The sequence below is a fragment of the Pseudorasbora parva genome, chromosome 9, assembly GCF_024679245.1.
Source record: "Pseudorasbora parva isolate DD20220531a chromosome 9, ASM2467924v1, whole genome shotgun sequence".
NCBI lineage: Eukaryota > Metazoa > Chordata > Actinopteri > Cypriniformes > Gobionidae > Pseudorasbora > Pseudorasbora parva.
Window position 1 is genome coordinate 42,036,018 of NC_090180.1, and position 17,119 is coordinate 42,053,136.

The 17,119-nt window shown below is 39.1% G+C and overlaps 1 protein-coding gene and 1 non-coding gene across 2 annotated transcripts in view; one reads left to right on the forward strand and one right to left on the reverse strand.

The window, feature by feature from the left end:
• Positions 1-382: 382 nt before the first annotated feature.
• Positions 383-453, reverse strand: trnag-ccc (transfer RNA glycine (anticodon CCC)). The gene has a single exon. It is a non-coding gene; the product is annotated as a tRNA-Gly (tRNA).
• An 837-nt stretch (positions 454-1,290) lies between these two features.
• Positions 1,291-17,119, forward strand: part of acsl3b (acyl-CoA synthetase long chain family member 3b) — a 33,394-nt gene continuing 17,565 nt past the window's right edge. Inside the window, exons 1-3 of the mRNA XM_067452667.1 lie at positions 1,291-1,482; positions 15,887-16,101; positions 16,876-17,026. Of these exons, the coding sequence (XP_067308768.1) occupies positions 16,877-17,026 (150 nt within the window). The 5' untranslated portion in view covers positions 1,291-1,482; positions 15,887-16,101; position 16,876. The remainder of the gene's footprint in view (positions 1,483-15,886; positions 16,102-16,875; positions 17,027-17,119) is intronic.

The following is a 17,119-nucleotide window of genomic DNA, read 5'->3' on the forward strand; positions in this document are numbered from 1 at the left end:
CTTATTTCATTATCGTATTGCTGTATCCTGAGTTTTTGCATACTTGATAAGTAAAAACTGACTTAACATTTGATTCTGCAAGACAATAGGGTAGTTGACATGAAATTATTTTTGTTGGCATGTCTTATGTTGTGTTGTGATGTGATGTACCACACTCTACTCTACTATACACATCTACAGCCCATCTAAAACAGTTAATTATCGTGCATGCAATTTTAGGAAAATTAATCAAAAGACTACATGGTATATTTATACTTAAAATAAAACATTTACCCAGCAATGACAATGCAAACTAATGAGGACACACACGGACGAGGTGTGGTTTTGTTGTTGTTGTTGTTTATTAAAATACGCATCAAACTCCCTATTTCAAAAAAAACAGTGCGCCGCCCGGGAATCGAACCCGGGTCGCAAGAATGGGAATCTTGCATGATACCACTACACCAGCGGCGCCTACGGAAATAGAGAAAATCCCACTCATCCCAATTTCCTTATTTGTACTTGAATGACGTAAATTTATCGTTTCAAAACGTTCAACTTTAAAACATATAGGATATATTTCAATTTGCATGAGGGAATATTTAAAATGTACATTCCCAGAACCGGTAAACGAGACTCTGATATAGCGATATCACTTTTGTGAATGGCTCATTGTTTTGAGTCAGATGGTGGGTCGTCTGAACAATTCGTTCACGGGTCGAACCGAATCGGTTCTCAATTGAACAACTCACTGATCCATTAAACCGAGAACCTTCTATTTTAAGCATGTCAAACGATAAGAAAGCAAAACAGCGTTGATTTCAACAAACAGCGTTTATTAAAACATGCTCAATCTTTTTCAGCAATGATTTTAGTATGACTTTTATTAATGGAACTTAAATTAGGGGCTCGCTTGGATGTAAGGCGACGAACTGACGTAAGGAATAACTGAATCATTTTTTGAACCAGTTCTTTGAACTGTTCGAAAGAATCGATTCGCTGAATTATAGCAAGCCGCCTGCCAGCTGTTCGGGGCGCTGCAGCACTGCTCTCATCGAGCTGACAACAGAATCGACGACACTATCCACTTTTACACATCACCATTTCCCTCTACCGCTAAAAGTCACTTAAAAAGAAGGGTTTGGCTGCAAAATTAAAACATCTAAAAAAATAGCAATGCAAATTGATAAATAAATCAATTAAATCGATAATGACCGCTGGTAACCCGAGAGTGATGTCACATCAGCCTCCAACACGCGCCACCCGGCGTTAGCCAATGGGAAGCGGCGAGAAGCCGGCCCCTGCCATGACAACGTTTCCATCACTTCCGGGCTGAGAGCTACGGCGGCGCGAGTCAGCGACCGCAACATACAACGACCAGAAGGGGGAAAAAACTATTAATCGCTATATATCTGCGTATAGCTTTCCTATAACACATTTGCGCAATTTAAATGGGATGTTGCGAGTCTGACTGAAGCAGCTGCGTCAGCGTGAAAGAATAAGGTGAGTGTTTATTGTCTCTATGGTTCGTGTGGTGCCAATGCGCGCGGAGAAGGTTGATTTACATATTAAAGACTCGCATGTAAGTAGTAAAGGGTCAGAAGCGCGTTATTAATTTGGTATGAGAAGGTTTGCATGCTCTGACAGCTCTCAGCCGGAGGAATGTAGGATATGGATGGTATCGCATTCCACTATTGATACTGATGATCATCTATCAGGCCTCTGTTCCCAGACTGCAATGGCACATAAACACATATATAACGTTACATACAAACATTTCTGTGTGATCATGCACATCTCTCATTCTCCTTGCACTTGCATGCACACTCAGGCGATGACCACACACTAGTCTCTCGCACACAAACAAACACGATGTCACATCAGCAAACAGGACATTTACACATTTCACACGCCATTATCTTAGATTCTCTGTGTGATGGCGAGCCAGACGAGCATATTTCGTCATGAATAAGATTTCTTGAATTATGGCACAGATCAGGGTGCTGGTGGCATGGGACTGCAGTTTGTTATGGGTGATTGGGACGATAGTGGGTTGACATGCTTTGAGATAATCCTGTGGATTATGTGCTATCAGTTGAAGGCCAGCACTAAGAATAAGCAGTGCGTTTGAATGGTGACCATGCAAGTTAGTTTACTAGATAATCGGACTTAAAGTTGGCTGTAGAAATAGTTTGATAATGAGGAGCTTTTTTATGATGTTAGCCTTTAGGGCATTAGAATGTGTGTGTGGTTCAGGAATAGCCTTTTGAGACAGAATTTCACCACAAAAAGCAATATCCACAATGTTCGTCCTTGTAGAGACATTTTTTGGTGCCTATTAGGAAAACAGCTTTTAAATCATGCAGTGATGTTTTTTTGGAAATGCATAGTTTTCTCTGATGGGTAGGTTTAGGGTTAGCGGATAGAATATATTACCAATTGTACAGTAAAAAAAACCTCATGTCTATGGAAAGTCACTGTAAAACATGAAACGTGCATTTTTCTGCAGGTGGCTCTGATATACAGTATGCAAGATGAAAAGAAAATGTTAGCTTTTGTCACCACAAGACATTTTATACATTGTTGAAAAGATGATATCATATCGACTCATATATCTGATCTCTTGAACTGCAGATGTCTGTGTATCTAAGGATTTGCACATTTAATAGGCACACTGGATTATGATACATGTACTTGTTTGATTCTTAAGCATAGCATATTTAGGATTTTTTTTTTATAGTAGCCTCCTTGTTTTTAGTTTTTTTTTTTGTATGTACGTCAAATCTTCATTTTACTTGGTTGTTCCAAACCTGTATGAGTTTCTTTCTTCTGTTGAACACAAAAGAAGATATTTTAAAGAATGTTGCTAACCAGACAGTTGACGTATCCAGAAAAATACTATAGAAGTTAACTGTGGTTGCTAACATTCTTCAAAATGTCTTTTGTGTTCAACAGTAGAAAGAAACTCGTACAGGTTTGTTACAACTTGAGTGTGAGTAAATGATGACAGACATTTTGGTTGAACTATCCCTTTAATAACAGGATCACACAGCTCATTATCCACCATGATATTTAAATAAATGCATCAGCTAAATTCTAGTATTTAAGTTCGTCTTTGTCAAGATATCCAAACACATAAGACTTCTGTTACTATTTAAAACACAAAATAAGTTTTTAATAAAACCTGATATGTTTCTGTACCTTCAATGTAACCAAAACATAAAAGATCCAAAAAGCCGCTGCAAAATGAATCCATATCAACAGATTTAATTTAGGCTCTCTCAGGTATCACTTAAATTAATTTAATTAAAAATATTTTGTTTCAAAGTGAGTTTGGAATGACAGAATTAAATTTTTTGGGTTAACTATCCCTTTAACGCTATAAATAGACCTAAGCATGATGCTGCATCTTTTAAAGAGTGATCAGTGCTGTAGGGTATATTCAGTGACATTCATTTCAAAAACTCATTTAGAAAAAAGAAAAAAAAGGCACCAAGCAAGATCTTTATATTTGATCATGTGATCTTTAGATTTTATTCTAGTATGCAGTGTACCACCACATGGTTTAGACGCATAAAATGCACCATATTGTGACAAAATATCATACTATTGTAGCGGTTCAGACAGAGTGTCAGAGTATGAATTGATTTCCTCCTTTCCATTGGGGTGGATTTCTTCACAATTGTCCCACTACAGGAGAGTATGACTAATGTGTCTTTTTTCCCACACCTTGAGCACGAGGTGATGGACCAGCTGAACAAGTCTGATCACATCCAAGCTCTTCTAGTGGTGTATAATGGGGATTATGGGTAGTAAGGCCATCCTTAAAAATATTCTTGTTTGCCGTAACCCGACCGACCCTGTCAATTTAGGGCCGACTCAATTTTTTATTTTTTTTTCCTTTTAGTCCGACCGACTTGCCGGTTGTAAATTGGCTTTAAGACCGACCAATTTCTTTTTTTACTTTTCAAACAACTAATACAACAGTAATAAAATAATATGAATTATATTTTAGTAAGTATAATATAAATGTATAAATTGCCTGGGCCATACAAACGAAGGCTACGTTCTTTCGTTTATAGAAAAACCCGTGACGTCACCTATGTTTACACTATGGCCTGAACGTGCGTTCGTTTCGGCTCGGCTCATACTCTCATTCTTTGTAACGTTAGACTGTTAAAGCCCTGTCGGAGATTTCGCCGTGTGACAGGAGTCAGGACCATGGACACGTTACACACACTGGGCAAGTGCACTGCAAAAGGGAGGGCTTAGTTTGAGCCCCTGCCCTTTTTGAAAATGAATCAAAAGTGCCGCTCTCAACATTTATCATTACTATATTGTGGCGAATAAAACAGATTTTGAATTATAATTAATATAACAACGTGTACTAAAGAGTAACAAATGGCGGAAAAGCCGTTTATCTTGTCTCTGTCAGTCTGAAATGTCGTTATCATAACGCGTTGCTATGAGTAGCGTCACTAGCGTGTGTTCTGCTTGACCACAGCGCGTGGTGGGAGCGGCGGCACTGGTTGTAACTTGAAAAATAATGCTTTATGTATGGTTCTGTCGATGGATACACGTGGACTACAACAGCGATAATAAAAGAAAACATGGGCAAAACGGTCTATATTTGTAAACTGTGTTCAATGCATGCGAGTGCTGCAGTATGACCAGTCATTTTCGCCATCATCACTCAGTATATTCGCCAGAAGACGCGAATGAGAACTCTGCAGTGAGAGAAGATCTGTCTCTGTGCGCAGCGCGCGCACGTCTCACAGCGCGCAAATATTGAGTTCTTTCAAGTCTTGCGTTTGAACGGATAAACTCACACAAAAAGTATGTCAACATGTCGATGTTGATGAGTATCCATCAGACAGTCTATATCCCTTAAGAGAACTTTATACAGTTGAGAAAGACGATGTATATCTCTGTATTAGGTCTTAAAGGGGCAGTAGCCTTTACTGCTGTCTGTCAAACAAAAGATAAGGACTCACTCACTGCTCTTGATTGAATAGCTGGTTATAGCTACTTAATTAATTGAATTCATAAAAACAACTTTTTGCTTTTTAATATTCAAATGCACTAGTCTATATCACCAGATGCGTTGGTCTGGCAAGAAGTCCAAGCCACTTCAGAGACACAGATAGTTGCATGTTATGAGTTAACACAATCGAGCATAAAAATAAGAAACATATCACGGGAAAATACTAAAACGGGAAGACAGCAGGAAAAGAGCTAAAATACGTGAGAAACCCGGGAAAAAAGGGAGGGTTGACAGCTTTGAGTCAATGACAGCTAGCTGGTGGTTGGACCCTTTTCTTAAAGAATGCACCTGAAATTTATGCAATAAACATGTTTTTGACAAATATTTCAATTTGTTTGTTGTCTATATAGCCTGCAATTAGCCTACACGCCCGAAGGCACGGCTTGAAGACCCAGTCAGTGATGTCACGATATGCCAATTTGTTTAAATTCATACCTACGTAATCACCATCACCAAAAATGTAAAAAAATTTTGTATTAAAATTTGAAAAAAAAAAATATAGACCTACCTACCGACCCTTTTTTTTTTAAATTTTACTGTTACTGCAAACCAAAATATTTTTAAGGATGGCCTAAATGATGGGGCTCTGATCAGTAATCTCTGTAGGCGTGTCTTAAAGATTCGCCTGCTCCTTCACTTCTGCAAGCGCCGTCTGCTTTTTTGTACGGGGGAGTTCGACTTCGATCACAAGAGGAAAAGGGAAGAGAACACTTTCCAAACTCGTTTAGTTCAACTGTCTGAAATTAATGGTTATTTAGCTGGTTCCTCCTCTTCATGTTAAAGATTTGTCACTTGCCTTTAGTGTTACCAGATTTTCACACACAAAACGTGTTGGTGCTTGACGTGCAAATCTCACAGTCACAATGCTAGTGTGTTGCGAGTGGGTACCAGAATGTTGCTATTTGGTTGTTAAGTTGTTCTAGCACATTGTTTTGTAGCATTTTCCGCATGGTTGATATTTCTTGGGTACGTCCTTCAATGTAAAGCCAGTTTCAAGGTGTAGCCACCTGAGACAAATGTCGAGAATCCTAAAAGATTCCTCAGATCCTAGGACGAAATCTGAAGTCTGGCAATGTTTGCACCTTGTATTAAGATGAGTTTTGTTCGATCGGATTGCAAGTAGACGAGGGAGACACATTCCCGTTTACACCTGGCGTTTTAATTAATCTCTTTTGCCCACTTTCAACCACTTCTGTCCTGATTTCAATAGGTGGGTAAATGTATGTGTTTTTTCCCAGATCTGACGGACAAAATAATCTTGTGTGGTTTACATATAAACGCACCCGGAGACAGCAGAAAAGCATACGGAGAGCAGCAGCAGCTTTTGTTTCTGCTCTGATAGCCACAAGTTCACGCCGTATGCTGTGAGTGCGTGTAAGAAACCAGGAATGATCAGAGAACAATGTGCTTGGTACGTTTTTAGTTTTCAAACCAAACTTTGGTCTCCAGCCAACAAAGTTTAAATCCTGTGCGGCTAGCATGTTTACACATTAAGTCACTAGGCTAGAGTAGGTGGTCTTCTGTGGCTGTTTGAACTTATTCGATCACATAAGCATTTACACTACGAAAGCAATCCAGGTGAATGGGTTTTTGAAGTGGGTTTTTGGAAGTGGACTAAAGTGGACAAGCTCAGAACTTTTTAGACCCTGTTTACACCTGCACTTAAAGGGTTAGTTCACCCAAAAATGAAAATTCTGTCATTAATTACTTACCCTAATGTCGTTCGACACCTGTAAGACCTCTGTTCGTCTTCGGAACACAAATTGAGATATTGTTGAAATCCAATGGCTCAGAAAAGCCTTCATTGACACCAATGTCTTTTTCTTTCTCAAGACCCATAAAGGCCATTAAAGACGTCGTTACAAAGCCCATTGCACTACAGTGGTTCTACAATAATTTTATAATGGGACGAGAATAGTTTTTGTGTGGAAAAAAACTGATTCAGACTTTGGGTATCTGAATCTTGAATTGATGCACTGATTCATAACAGTTTGAAGCTTTGTTTTGAAATCGGCCCATCACTATATAAGTCGTCGTTATTTAGGTTTTCTCGTCGCTTCATAAAATTATTGTTGAACCACTGTAATGAGATGGACTTTTTAATGACTTCTTTAGTGCCTTTTATGGGTCTTGTGAGAGGAAATGACATTGGTGTCAATGAAGGCCTGTCTGAGCCATCGGATTCCAACAAAAATATCTTTTACGGAGGTCTTACGGGTGTCGAACGACGTTAAGGTAAGTAATTATTGACAGAATTTTCATTTTTGGGTGAACTAACCCTTTAAAGGGGTGATGAATTGAGAAATCAACTTTCCCTTGAACATTTGACATATAAAAGGTCATGGTAATATAAGAATATCCTCTAAGTTTTAGAGCTGAAAAATTCCTTGTTAGTCAAAGAAAAGCTTTTATAGACACCAGGCCCAGCAAACGATTTTGTGCTTCATTCTTACGTTATAGCGCTACGAAACACGCCTCTACAGCACGTCTAATCCAGTACCCCTGCCCACCGACTCATGGAGGGCTCGTGCTAGCTGGTCAACAACAATAAACGTGTGGAGGAAGATAGCAAGATATTGCGCTATTCCTGGTTGTGGAAGAACACAGTCGCTGCATAACTTCCTTCGGATCCTAATATTAGGAATGTGTGGTTGAACTTTATTTTTAATTTTATTTAAATTTCCGTTCGTTACTGGATTTGGATCTGACAGGATTTTATATGTAATAGCATTGCATTGTTATAGATTATTTTGATTATGTGGGTCTAACAGAAACATACCTTTAGCACACTGGAGTCAGACACGTATGGGCCAGGGCTCACAAAGCCCGGCAGGCCGATGAATCTCATAATATTCCGTTCTTGATCTGTGCTGTGGTCTCTCTTGACTTGACATTTGAAGGGCGGCACATGCACGTGTGTGTGTTTGTGCGCATATATCAATCGATCGTGTGGGCTATGTGTAATATAAAAATAATAGTCTAATCAATCGCGGGTGGATGAGAAATAAATCATTGTTTGTGTTTGATAAAGACGCTTAAGAGCCCTGTGATCGAGAAAATCATTCCAGTTGCCGCTTTTCCCTAAATCTCTCCTCTCCCTCATGTGAACTGACAGGGGAGCTTAAGCTCATTAAATATGCAAATCTTATCCAATCCTAGCCGTGGGCGTTTACTTCCAAGTCTCCAGTGCGCCACGCCCATCAAAACCCAGCGTTTTGGAGAGAGCCTCAAAACCAGAGTAGAAAATAGCCTATTACTTATTGGTTATGATGTTTTTGAATGTAAAAACCACACAAACATCATTAGTTGACCTCAGACAACAGTATAAAAAAAAATAAAAAGCCAGTTCATGACACCTTTAATGTCATCCACTTGTGATCTGATTGGCCAAAACACTTCTTAATACCAGGTGTAAACAGGGCCTTGGATCGCTAGTTTGACATGCCACTGTCATAAAATTTGACCTCGGATACAATTCTGGCAATGTCAGAAGATTTGACGTACAGTCCTGCAATTGGGCTTCTACGACAACCATCAAATCAAAAACCAATAGGAGCGCAGAATCTGGTGATGCAATTAGTGAGACAACAAACCACCACTTGCTCCACATATATATTGTCTGTGGAAGGCGTAAGACAATTAAATGTTTGTACGATACAATGTCCTACCTGCCTGTCAACATGTGTATTTCCATACCTTGGAGCACCTACTCGCGCAGACACACAGATGCTATGTTGTGGCAGTGCTGATGAGTTTGGCTCTGTTGCTATATTTGATACCTGAGTTTTGCTGATGATCTTCACTAGACTGACCACTTATCAGGTGACCATCTAGTAATCAGCTACTGTGCCTCAAGAGCACTAGTCTTTCACAGTTAGATGCGCTTAACTGGACTTGGTTATAAAATTGTGATTTAAAAGCGTGTATAATTAAGTAAAAGGGACAGAAGATGATTGCACATTTGTTAATCATATTTTAATGGTAGCTGTAGTTTGACATCACCTGGTTATGCCCCATCTAGCACTTTTGAATTGTAAATTTGGTGTTAACCAAAATACTTGACATCAAAGAAAAAATAAGTCATTTAAGAAGGGTTGATTGGTTGTTAAATGATTACTGATAAAGAAAGAGGATGTTTATCTTTCCTTGGCTTTAGTGTCCACTTGTCCAAAAGAATTTTGGGACCTCTGTTTGGACCATCTTTTTAAAAGAGGCCATGTTCTGCATGTTTTCCCCCTGAATTGGCCATTTTGCATTCTACACCAAACGTGTTTGGCACAGGGTCACAACCTGACAAAATTAAATCCCTCCAAGTCTCATTATAGTAAGCAATTATAAAAAGAAATAACTAGACAGCTAAAGGCCTTAAGTTAATAAGCCTATTTTAATGTTCAGGACATCTTCTTCAGCAGCGTCATTCCTTTTCCCCATCCACCTGGAAAGGATTTTATTAAGAAATGTTGTTTTTGTAATTTTAATAGCCATTTTCAGAATTGATATTTTACCTTATACCCATTGAAATCATGATTTCATAAGGTTACTGTTAAAACTACTGTTCCAAAGTTTGTGGCCATTCAGTAAGAAATTAAAGAAACCATACTTTTAGTCAACAAGGACACATTCAATTGATCATAAATGACAGTGAAGACATTTATAATGTAACAAAAGGAATGTTACATATAATTATGTCTTGAGCAACAAATCAGCATATAAAGAATGATTTCTGAAGGATCATGTGACTCTGAAATGATGCTGAAAATTCAGCTTGGCATCACAAGAATAAATTACATTTTAAAATGTATACAAATTAAAAACATTTATTTTAATTTGTAATAATATTTCACAATTACTGTTCTTTTACTATTTTCAAATTAACCAAAAATGCATCCTTGTTGAGCATTTTTCAAAGGCATATAATACAATTGTACTGATACTGGATAAAGCATCTGCTAAATGAATAATTGCTTAAGCTTATTTTTCCTGAAAATCCCTACTTTGTTCAGCCTTTTTTTTGCAGTGCCATTAATTCCTTCTCTTTAAAATAGGCCTTAAAATATTGGTCAAACTTGCCCTATGCTAATGTACTCATGGTTATGACATCACTGATTTCTGAACGACCTAGTTTTTGCAGCTTACTTTCTATAAATGGTCTGTGTGGACTAGAGAGGGAGTTGTGAACATCACAAGTCTCCCTAGTCTGTGACATTCCTCTGGAAGGAAAGATTTTCTCGTCCAGTTGCTAACGATCTCTAGGCGAACAAATCTGGGATTTAATGAGAGTTAAGGAATGTGCTGTCTGTTATTGCTGCACCTTACTCCCTCTCACAGCGCTTGAGGGCAACGACTACCACATGATGTTTATCACAGCAACATTCTGCCTACAATCTACAATCTTACAATCCACAAGTAGTTTAAGAAGTCAGTTTTTCCTCACATGATGGAGAAGGTGTATCCAACCCTGCTCCTGGAGGGATACCTTCCTGCAGACTTCAGTTCCATTCTAGTCTCACGTAGCCAGACCTCCAGACTGACAGCAGAAGGTCTGGACTCTATCGCAGCTTAGAGGACTGCCCAAGAGGACATTTGACTGTCATGTAACGCAACCAATCACGTTTTTTTGTTTTGTTCCACATCATGTTTAGGGGAGTGAAAATTAGAGGTCGACCGATTCATCGGATTCAAATACGCTTTTGACACTTAATGGCAAACATTGCACTGGTCTGCTGGACTGAAATAAATAAACAATATTTTGTTGTTTAAATGGCAACAATGTGCTAAAAACGGTTAAGTATTTATTTAGGTGTATAGACAATTATCCCCATTCGCAAGGATCCACGAAAACAACTAAATGCAGTATTATTCATGCCAGGCCATTGGTCACTTTGTAAAGATACACTACACACCTATAGACTGAATGTAATATCCATGCACATGACATCACTGTTTCACACATTTGCATTTTTGTTGTTGTTTACAAAGAGACAAAAACAGTATCATTTTTCAAAAAAAACGTGCACTTTAAATCCCGATTTCAAAAATGTGTTGTTGTGTAAATGAATGGCCAAAACGCATACGTTTCTGTTTCATGTAAACGGTTCAAGTCTTAAAAAGAATCTAAAAATCATTTACTCACCCTTGTTGTTCCAAACCTGTATAACCTTTCTTCTGTGGAACACAAAAGAAGGTATTTTAAGAAATGTCTCCGTGCTTTTTCCCCCCACACAATTAAAGTCCCAATGAGCATATCTACTTTTGTGAACATTTTTCAGAAATACGAGGTGAACCTTAAATATATGTTCTGTAAAATGGTCATTTAATCATTTCAGTATTATACTTCATATATTGCCATTTTGTAGGCCACCTGACTCCATAGGAGAGAATGAATTTGTGCTGATATTTGAGAGTCTTAACCATGGATTGTTTGACCTTCCTCTAAAAGTAAGAAAAAGAAAAAGACTGCCGTTTGTTTTTCCCAGAAGGAAAATGGGAAAGAGGCTGTCTCCTTATTTGTTTTGCTATTGTGCAAGAGTGTTGTGTTTATCTCTGGCTGTAAAACATGCATCTACCCCAGGGGGTTTTAGGGGGGGGGGTTGCACTTTGAAATCATTGACCTATTTCAAACTTCATTTTTAAGTTCAAGAGGGCTGCTAGATTATCAGGTCATTATTTATTTGAAATTAATTTTGCGAAATAACCCAAATGTCAAAAGTTCAGCATTTGTATTTCATGTTATGGATATGCTCGTCCACACCCCCACCCCCACCTATCTCTTTCCCTCAACACCCACATGCATTCATGAACGCATCCTCCTCTCGAACAGAACACTTGTTTTAGTGTGAGCTTCATCCTTTTAGAGCGACAAAGCCTGTCTTGTTTGTCCTCTGAGCTCAGAGTGTACACGGTCTACCAGCCATCCCAAGTTAAATCACAATGAGCCTGTCAGACTCTTGGCATAGTGCTTAACGCACATGCTCATACGGGAAGAGTAAGGCTGTCTGAAATCACCCCAATAGCCTCAATCACTATTCCCACTTGAGCGAGTGAAATAAAAATGAGTAAATTTGGACAATTGAGTGTGCAAGAAGGGCTGCGGCTTTTGCAGAGTTTGTGGTGGCTGTTTAATAATCATTTGAAACGTAGCAAACTGGCCGCTCCAGTAGGATGAAGAAAAGATTTATCTTGAACTCTGTCATGGAAACTATGTATAAACCATAATTAAACAATTTAATAATCAATTAAAAAGGAATTTATACCTGTATGTTATTATGCTGCTGGAGCCACATTGGACCAGCGGTTTGGAAGAGGGATGGACAGCTGGGGGTGCCATCTTCTGGTCAGATGTGGAAACTAATTCGGCATGTGACTCTCACAGTGGATTATAGGTGTCCTCTTAGCCGTTAAAGCTACACTGTGTAACTTTTTTAGTTTATTCTTAGCTAAAATCACTTAGTTCTTTCAAAAATATATGTGCTCATTAATGTATATTTACTTCTTTCAAGTAATAATGCATTCTCATAATTTTATAATATACCATTGAAAATACATAAGTGTTGAGGGTTCGGATGGCGGTCGCTATGTTGCTCCTCCATCTTGAAAGTACATTTGCCAAAGAGGGACATACCCGTAAATTCAAGCTTCGCTTTTCGCGTTTTTACACTCGATGGCACTGTGTCGAATGTGAAGAGGGGGATTGCTTGAGGCTGCTTTATGATGATGGAGGATCATCACTCTTAAGCCCCTTTCACACTGCACGTCGGACCCGCAATATTCCCGGAACATTGCCAGGTCGCCTTCTGTGTAAAAGCAACCACGTCCCGGGATTGATTACCGAATTCGACCCGGGTCGGGGACCTAGTAACATTGCGGGATATGTATCAGAGTCGCCAAGGAAGCGGAAAAGAAAATTAAGACGGCAACGCGACAGGCAAATCAACAAGACAAAAGTAAATATTGGAGTGGCCTTTCCAAGATGGAAAGAGCTCATGAGGAGCAACGATTTTAAAAAGAACGCCGACGTTGCCTGCGTTCTTCTCGACAGGTAATATTAATTCAGCCTATTTGTGTATTAGAAGTTTTATTGTTGCTTGGCTAATTATATCATGGTGTGCTGTGCATAACACTAGAACGACGTCTAGGATAGTTTTCCTCGCGTCAATGATGAAAAAGTATTGTTTACCTTATAACATAAATCCGTGTTCTATGATGGATAACATGAGATTAATATTTTAATTGCATTATAATTTGTTTGCCTTACGCTAGTGGTGTGGTACAATATACAGAATAATGATAGCACTGATAAAAGTTACTTTACTAAGAGCTTGCATTCGTCTGGGAACCTGATAGCTGATGTTAGCAATGAACTGGTTATTATTCAGTTCTATTATTCATTTTATATAGATTAACTTGATCATAGATCATTTGGTAAATTAAATAACTGCAAATTATAATAGTTTTCAAAAATTACCTCATCACTTGAGCTGAAGCAACACTCACCGAAGAGGTCGAACTGAAAGCCATGACTAAATCGGCCACCGTAGGAGTTGAAACGAAATCGAAATTGAGACGAGCAGAAACAATTATTCACTGGATGGTCATATACCTTTTTACCACTAGATGGGAGAAAATATCACACAGTGTAGCTTTAAGTGTACAGCGGTTGTACACTCGTTACTGCGGTGCATTGGGGGATTGAATAAGCGTACTCTATAATGTCCACTATGATTTCAGACACCACTACAAATGGCTGTCACCTCAAATAGTGCCATATTCAAGGGTATTTAGGACACAGCCTAAGTTTGGGTCCCGCTATCATCATTCCATGATCCTTTTCATGCCTTTTTTGAAGCCATCTGCCAACATTATTTCCACAATAGTGTATAACAGTGAACATACTGGTGAAAACTATTACTAATTACCCATTATTCTGCAATAAAACTATCAAAGCGAAACAACTCTTGCTTACCCAGCCAGGCCACTAAGTGTCCGGCCACCCGTCTCCGTGGGTGTTCATAATGTACAGGGACTCAGGGAGTGCAGAATTATTAGGCAAATGAGTATTTTGAGCACATCATCCTTGTTATGCATGTTGTCTTACTCCAAGCTGTATAGGCTGGAAAGCCTACTACCAATTAAGAATATTAGGTGATGTGCATCTCTGTAATGAGAAGGGGTGTGGTCTAATGACATCAACACCCTATATCAGGTGTGCATAATTATTAGGCAACTTCCTTTCCTTTGGCAAAATGGGTCAAAAGAAGGACTTGACAGGCTCAGAAAAGTCAAAAGTAGTGAGATATATTGCAGAGGGATGCAGCAGTCTTAAAATAGCCAAGCTTCTGAAGCGTGATCATCGAACAATCAAGCGTTTCATTCAAAATAGTCAACAGGGTCGCAAGAAGCGTGTGGAAAAACCAAGGTGCAAAATAACTGCTTGTGAACTGAGAAAAGTCAAGCGTGCAGCTGCCAAGATGCCACTTGCCACCAGTTTGACCATATTTCAGAGCTGCAACATCACTGGAGTGCTCAAAAGCACAAGGTGTGCAATACTCAGAGACATGGCCAAGGTAAGAAAGGCAGAAAGTTGACCACCACTGAACAAGACACACAAGCTGAAACGTCAAAACTGGGCCAAGAAATATCTCAAGACTGATTTTTCTAAGGTTTTATGGACTGATGAAATGAGAGTGAGTCTTGATGGGCCAGATGGATGGGCCCGTGGCTGGATTGGTAAAGAGCAGAGAGCTCCAGTCCGACTCGGACGCCAGCAAGGTGGAGGTGGAGTACTGGTTTGGACTGGTATCATCAAAGATGAGCTTGTGGGGCCTTTTCGGGTTGAGGATGGAGTCAAGCTCAACTCCCAGTCCTACTGCCAGTTTCTGGAAGACACCTTCTTCAAGCAGTGGTACAGGAAGAAGTCTGCATCCTTCAAGAAAAACATGATTTTCATGCAGGACAATGCTCCATCACACGCGTCCAAGTACTCCACAGCGTGGCTGGCAAGAAAGGGTATAAAATAAGAAAATCTAATGATATGGCCTCCTTGTTCACCTGATCTGAACCCCATTGAGAACCTGTGGTCCATCATCAAATGTGCGATTTACAAGGAGGGAAAACAGTACACCTCTCTGAACAGTGTCTGGGAGGCTGTGGTTGCTGCTGCACGCAATGTTGATGGTGAACAGATCAAAACACTGACAGAATCCATGGATGGCAGGCTTTTGGGTGTCCTTGCAAAGAAAGGTGGCTATATTGGTCACTGATTTGTTTTTGTTTGGTTTTTGAATGTCAGAAATGTATATTTGTTAATGTTGAGATGTTATATTGGTTTCACTGGTAAAAATAAATAATTGAAATGGGTATAAATTAGTTTTTTGTTAAGTTACCTAATAATTATGCACAGTAATAGTCACCTGCACACACAGATATCCCCCTAAAATAGCTAAAACTAAAAACTAAAACTTCCAAAAATATTCAGCTTTGATATTAATGAGTTTTTTGTGTTCATTGAGAACATGGTTGTTGTTCAATAATAAAATTAATCCTCAAAAATACAACTTGCCTAATAATTCTGCACTCCCTGTAAATTGCGTAATCTTATTTTGTCCATTAGATCTAAAGACCTGAGGGGGAAAAAACAAATGTACCCACCCATAGACCTTCCCCTCGAAGAAATCAGGACAGAAATGGTTGAAAGTAGACAAAAGAAGAGGGATAAAACCAGTTGTAAATGGGAATGTCTCCCTCGTGCTCTTTTGGTCTGTTAATACCAGGTGTTAACAGGGCCATAGATGCGTCTCAAACAGATCTATGATTGAACAATTTTTTTTAGCATATTGACCACATTTTGCTTGTGTTTCCCCGTAGGGAGAGCCCGTCATAGCAGGAAGCTGGAGTGGGAAAAGGAAATGGAACAGGAAATTGCCCTCTCAGCCAGCAGGTTTGAATTAAGGCAGTAGAAAGGTCAAGAAGTACTATCTATACCATAAAGCACTTCAAGAAGAACCAGGAAAAGTCAGCAAGACCTTCAGAAAAAGAGAAATACTAACAAGTACTTGGAGGAAAATAAAGAACAACGCAAAGTGAGTGGAAGACAAACATTAAAGGGTTAGTGCACCCAAAGATTAAATTGATGTCATTAGTGACTCCCTAATGTCATTCCACACCAGTAAGACCTCCGTTCATCTTCAGGACACAGTTTAAGATATTTTATATTTAGTCAAATAGCATATCTAAGTGTATAGTCCATATGTGACATCATTTAGTTAATTAGAATCTCTTGAATCATCGAAAATACAATTTGGTCCTCATTCAGCATTGTCTTCTCTTCCGGGTTGGTTTTCAAACCTCAAACAAAGATTCAAACGGTCATAAATCAGCGTATTGATTCATGATTCAGATCGCCAATGTCACGTGATTTCAGCAGTTTGACACGCGATCTAAATCATGAATCAATCAGTCAACAAACCCGGAAGAGAAGACAATGCTAAATGAAGTCGTAGTTTTTGTTATTTTTGGACCAAAATGTATTTTCGATGCTTCAAGAGATTCTAATTAACCAACTGATGTCACATATGGACTACTTTGATGATGTTTTTATTCCCTTCCTGGACATGGACAGCATAGTGTGCATACACTTACGCTGTCGGACTAAATCTAAAATATCTTAAACTGTGTTCTGAAGATGAACGGAGGTCTTACGGGTGTGGAACGACATTAGGGTGAGTCATTAATGACGTCAATTTCATTTTTGGGTGAACTAACCCATTAAAGATAAAGCGAGTGTGGTTCAAAGGCAGTAATCATTAACTTCTCTTTTTTTGTGTGTTCTCGTCATCTGATTTCCTGTTCCTCAGGATGAAGTTGAAGGAGGACATGTCTCCTCTCCTGCTGCAGGTCTTTCGATCGGTCGTCTGGGTTTATTCTGTCATCACGTTCCTGCCGTGGTACTTGCTGTCCGGAGCCAGTGGGAACCAGGCCCGTGCTAAAAGGGTCAAAGCGCGTACAGTAAGTAGAGCATAGGATGAACAGGCCCAAAACATCAGATTTATTCAAACCCTGGGCATGATGTTCGCAACTGTTCAAAAGTTTGGGGTCGGT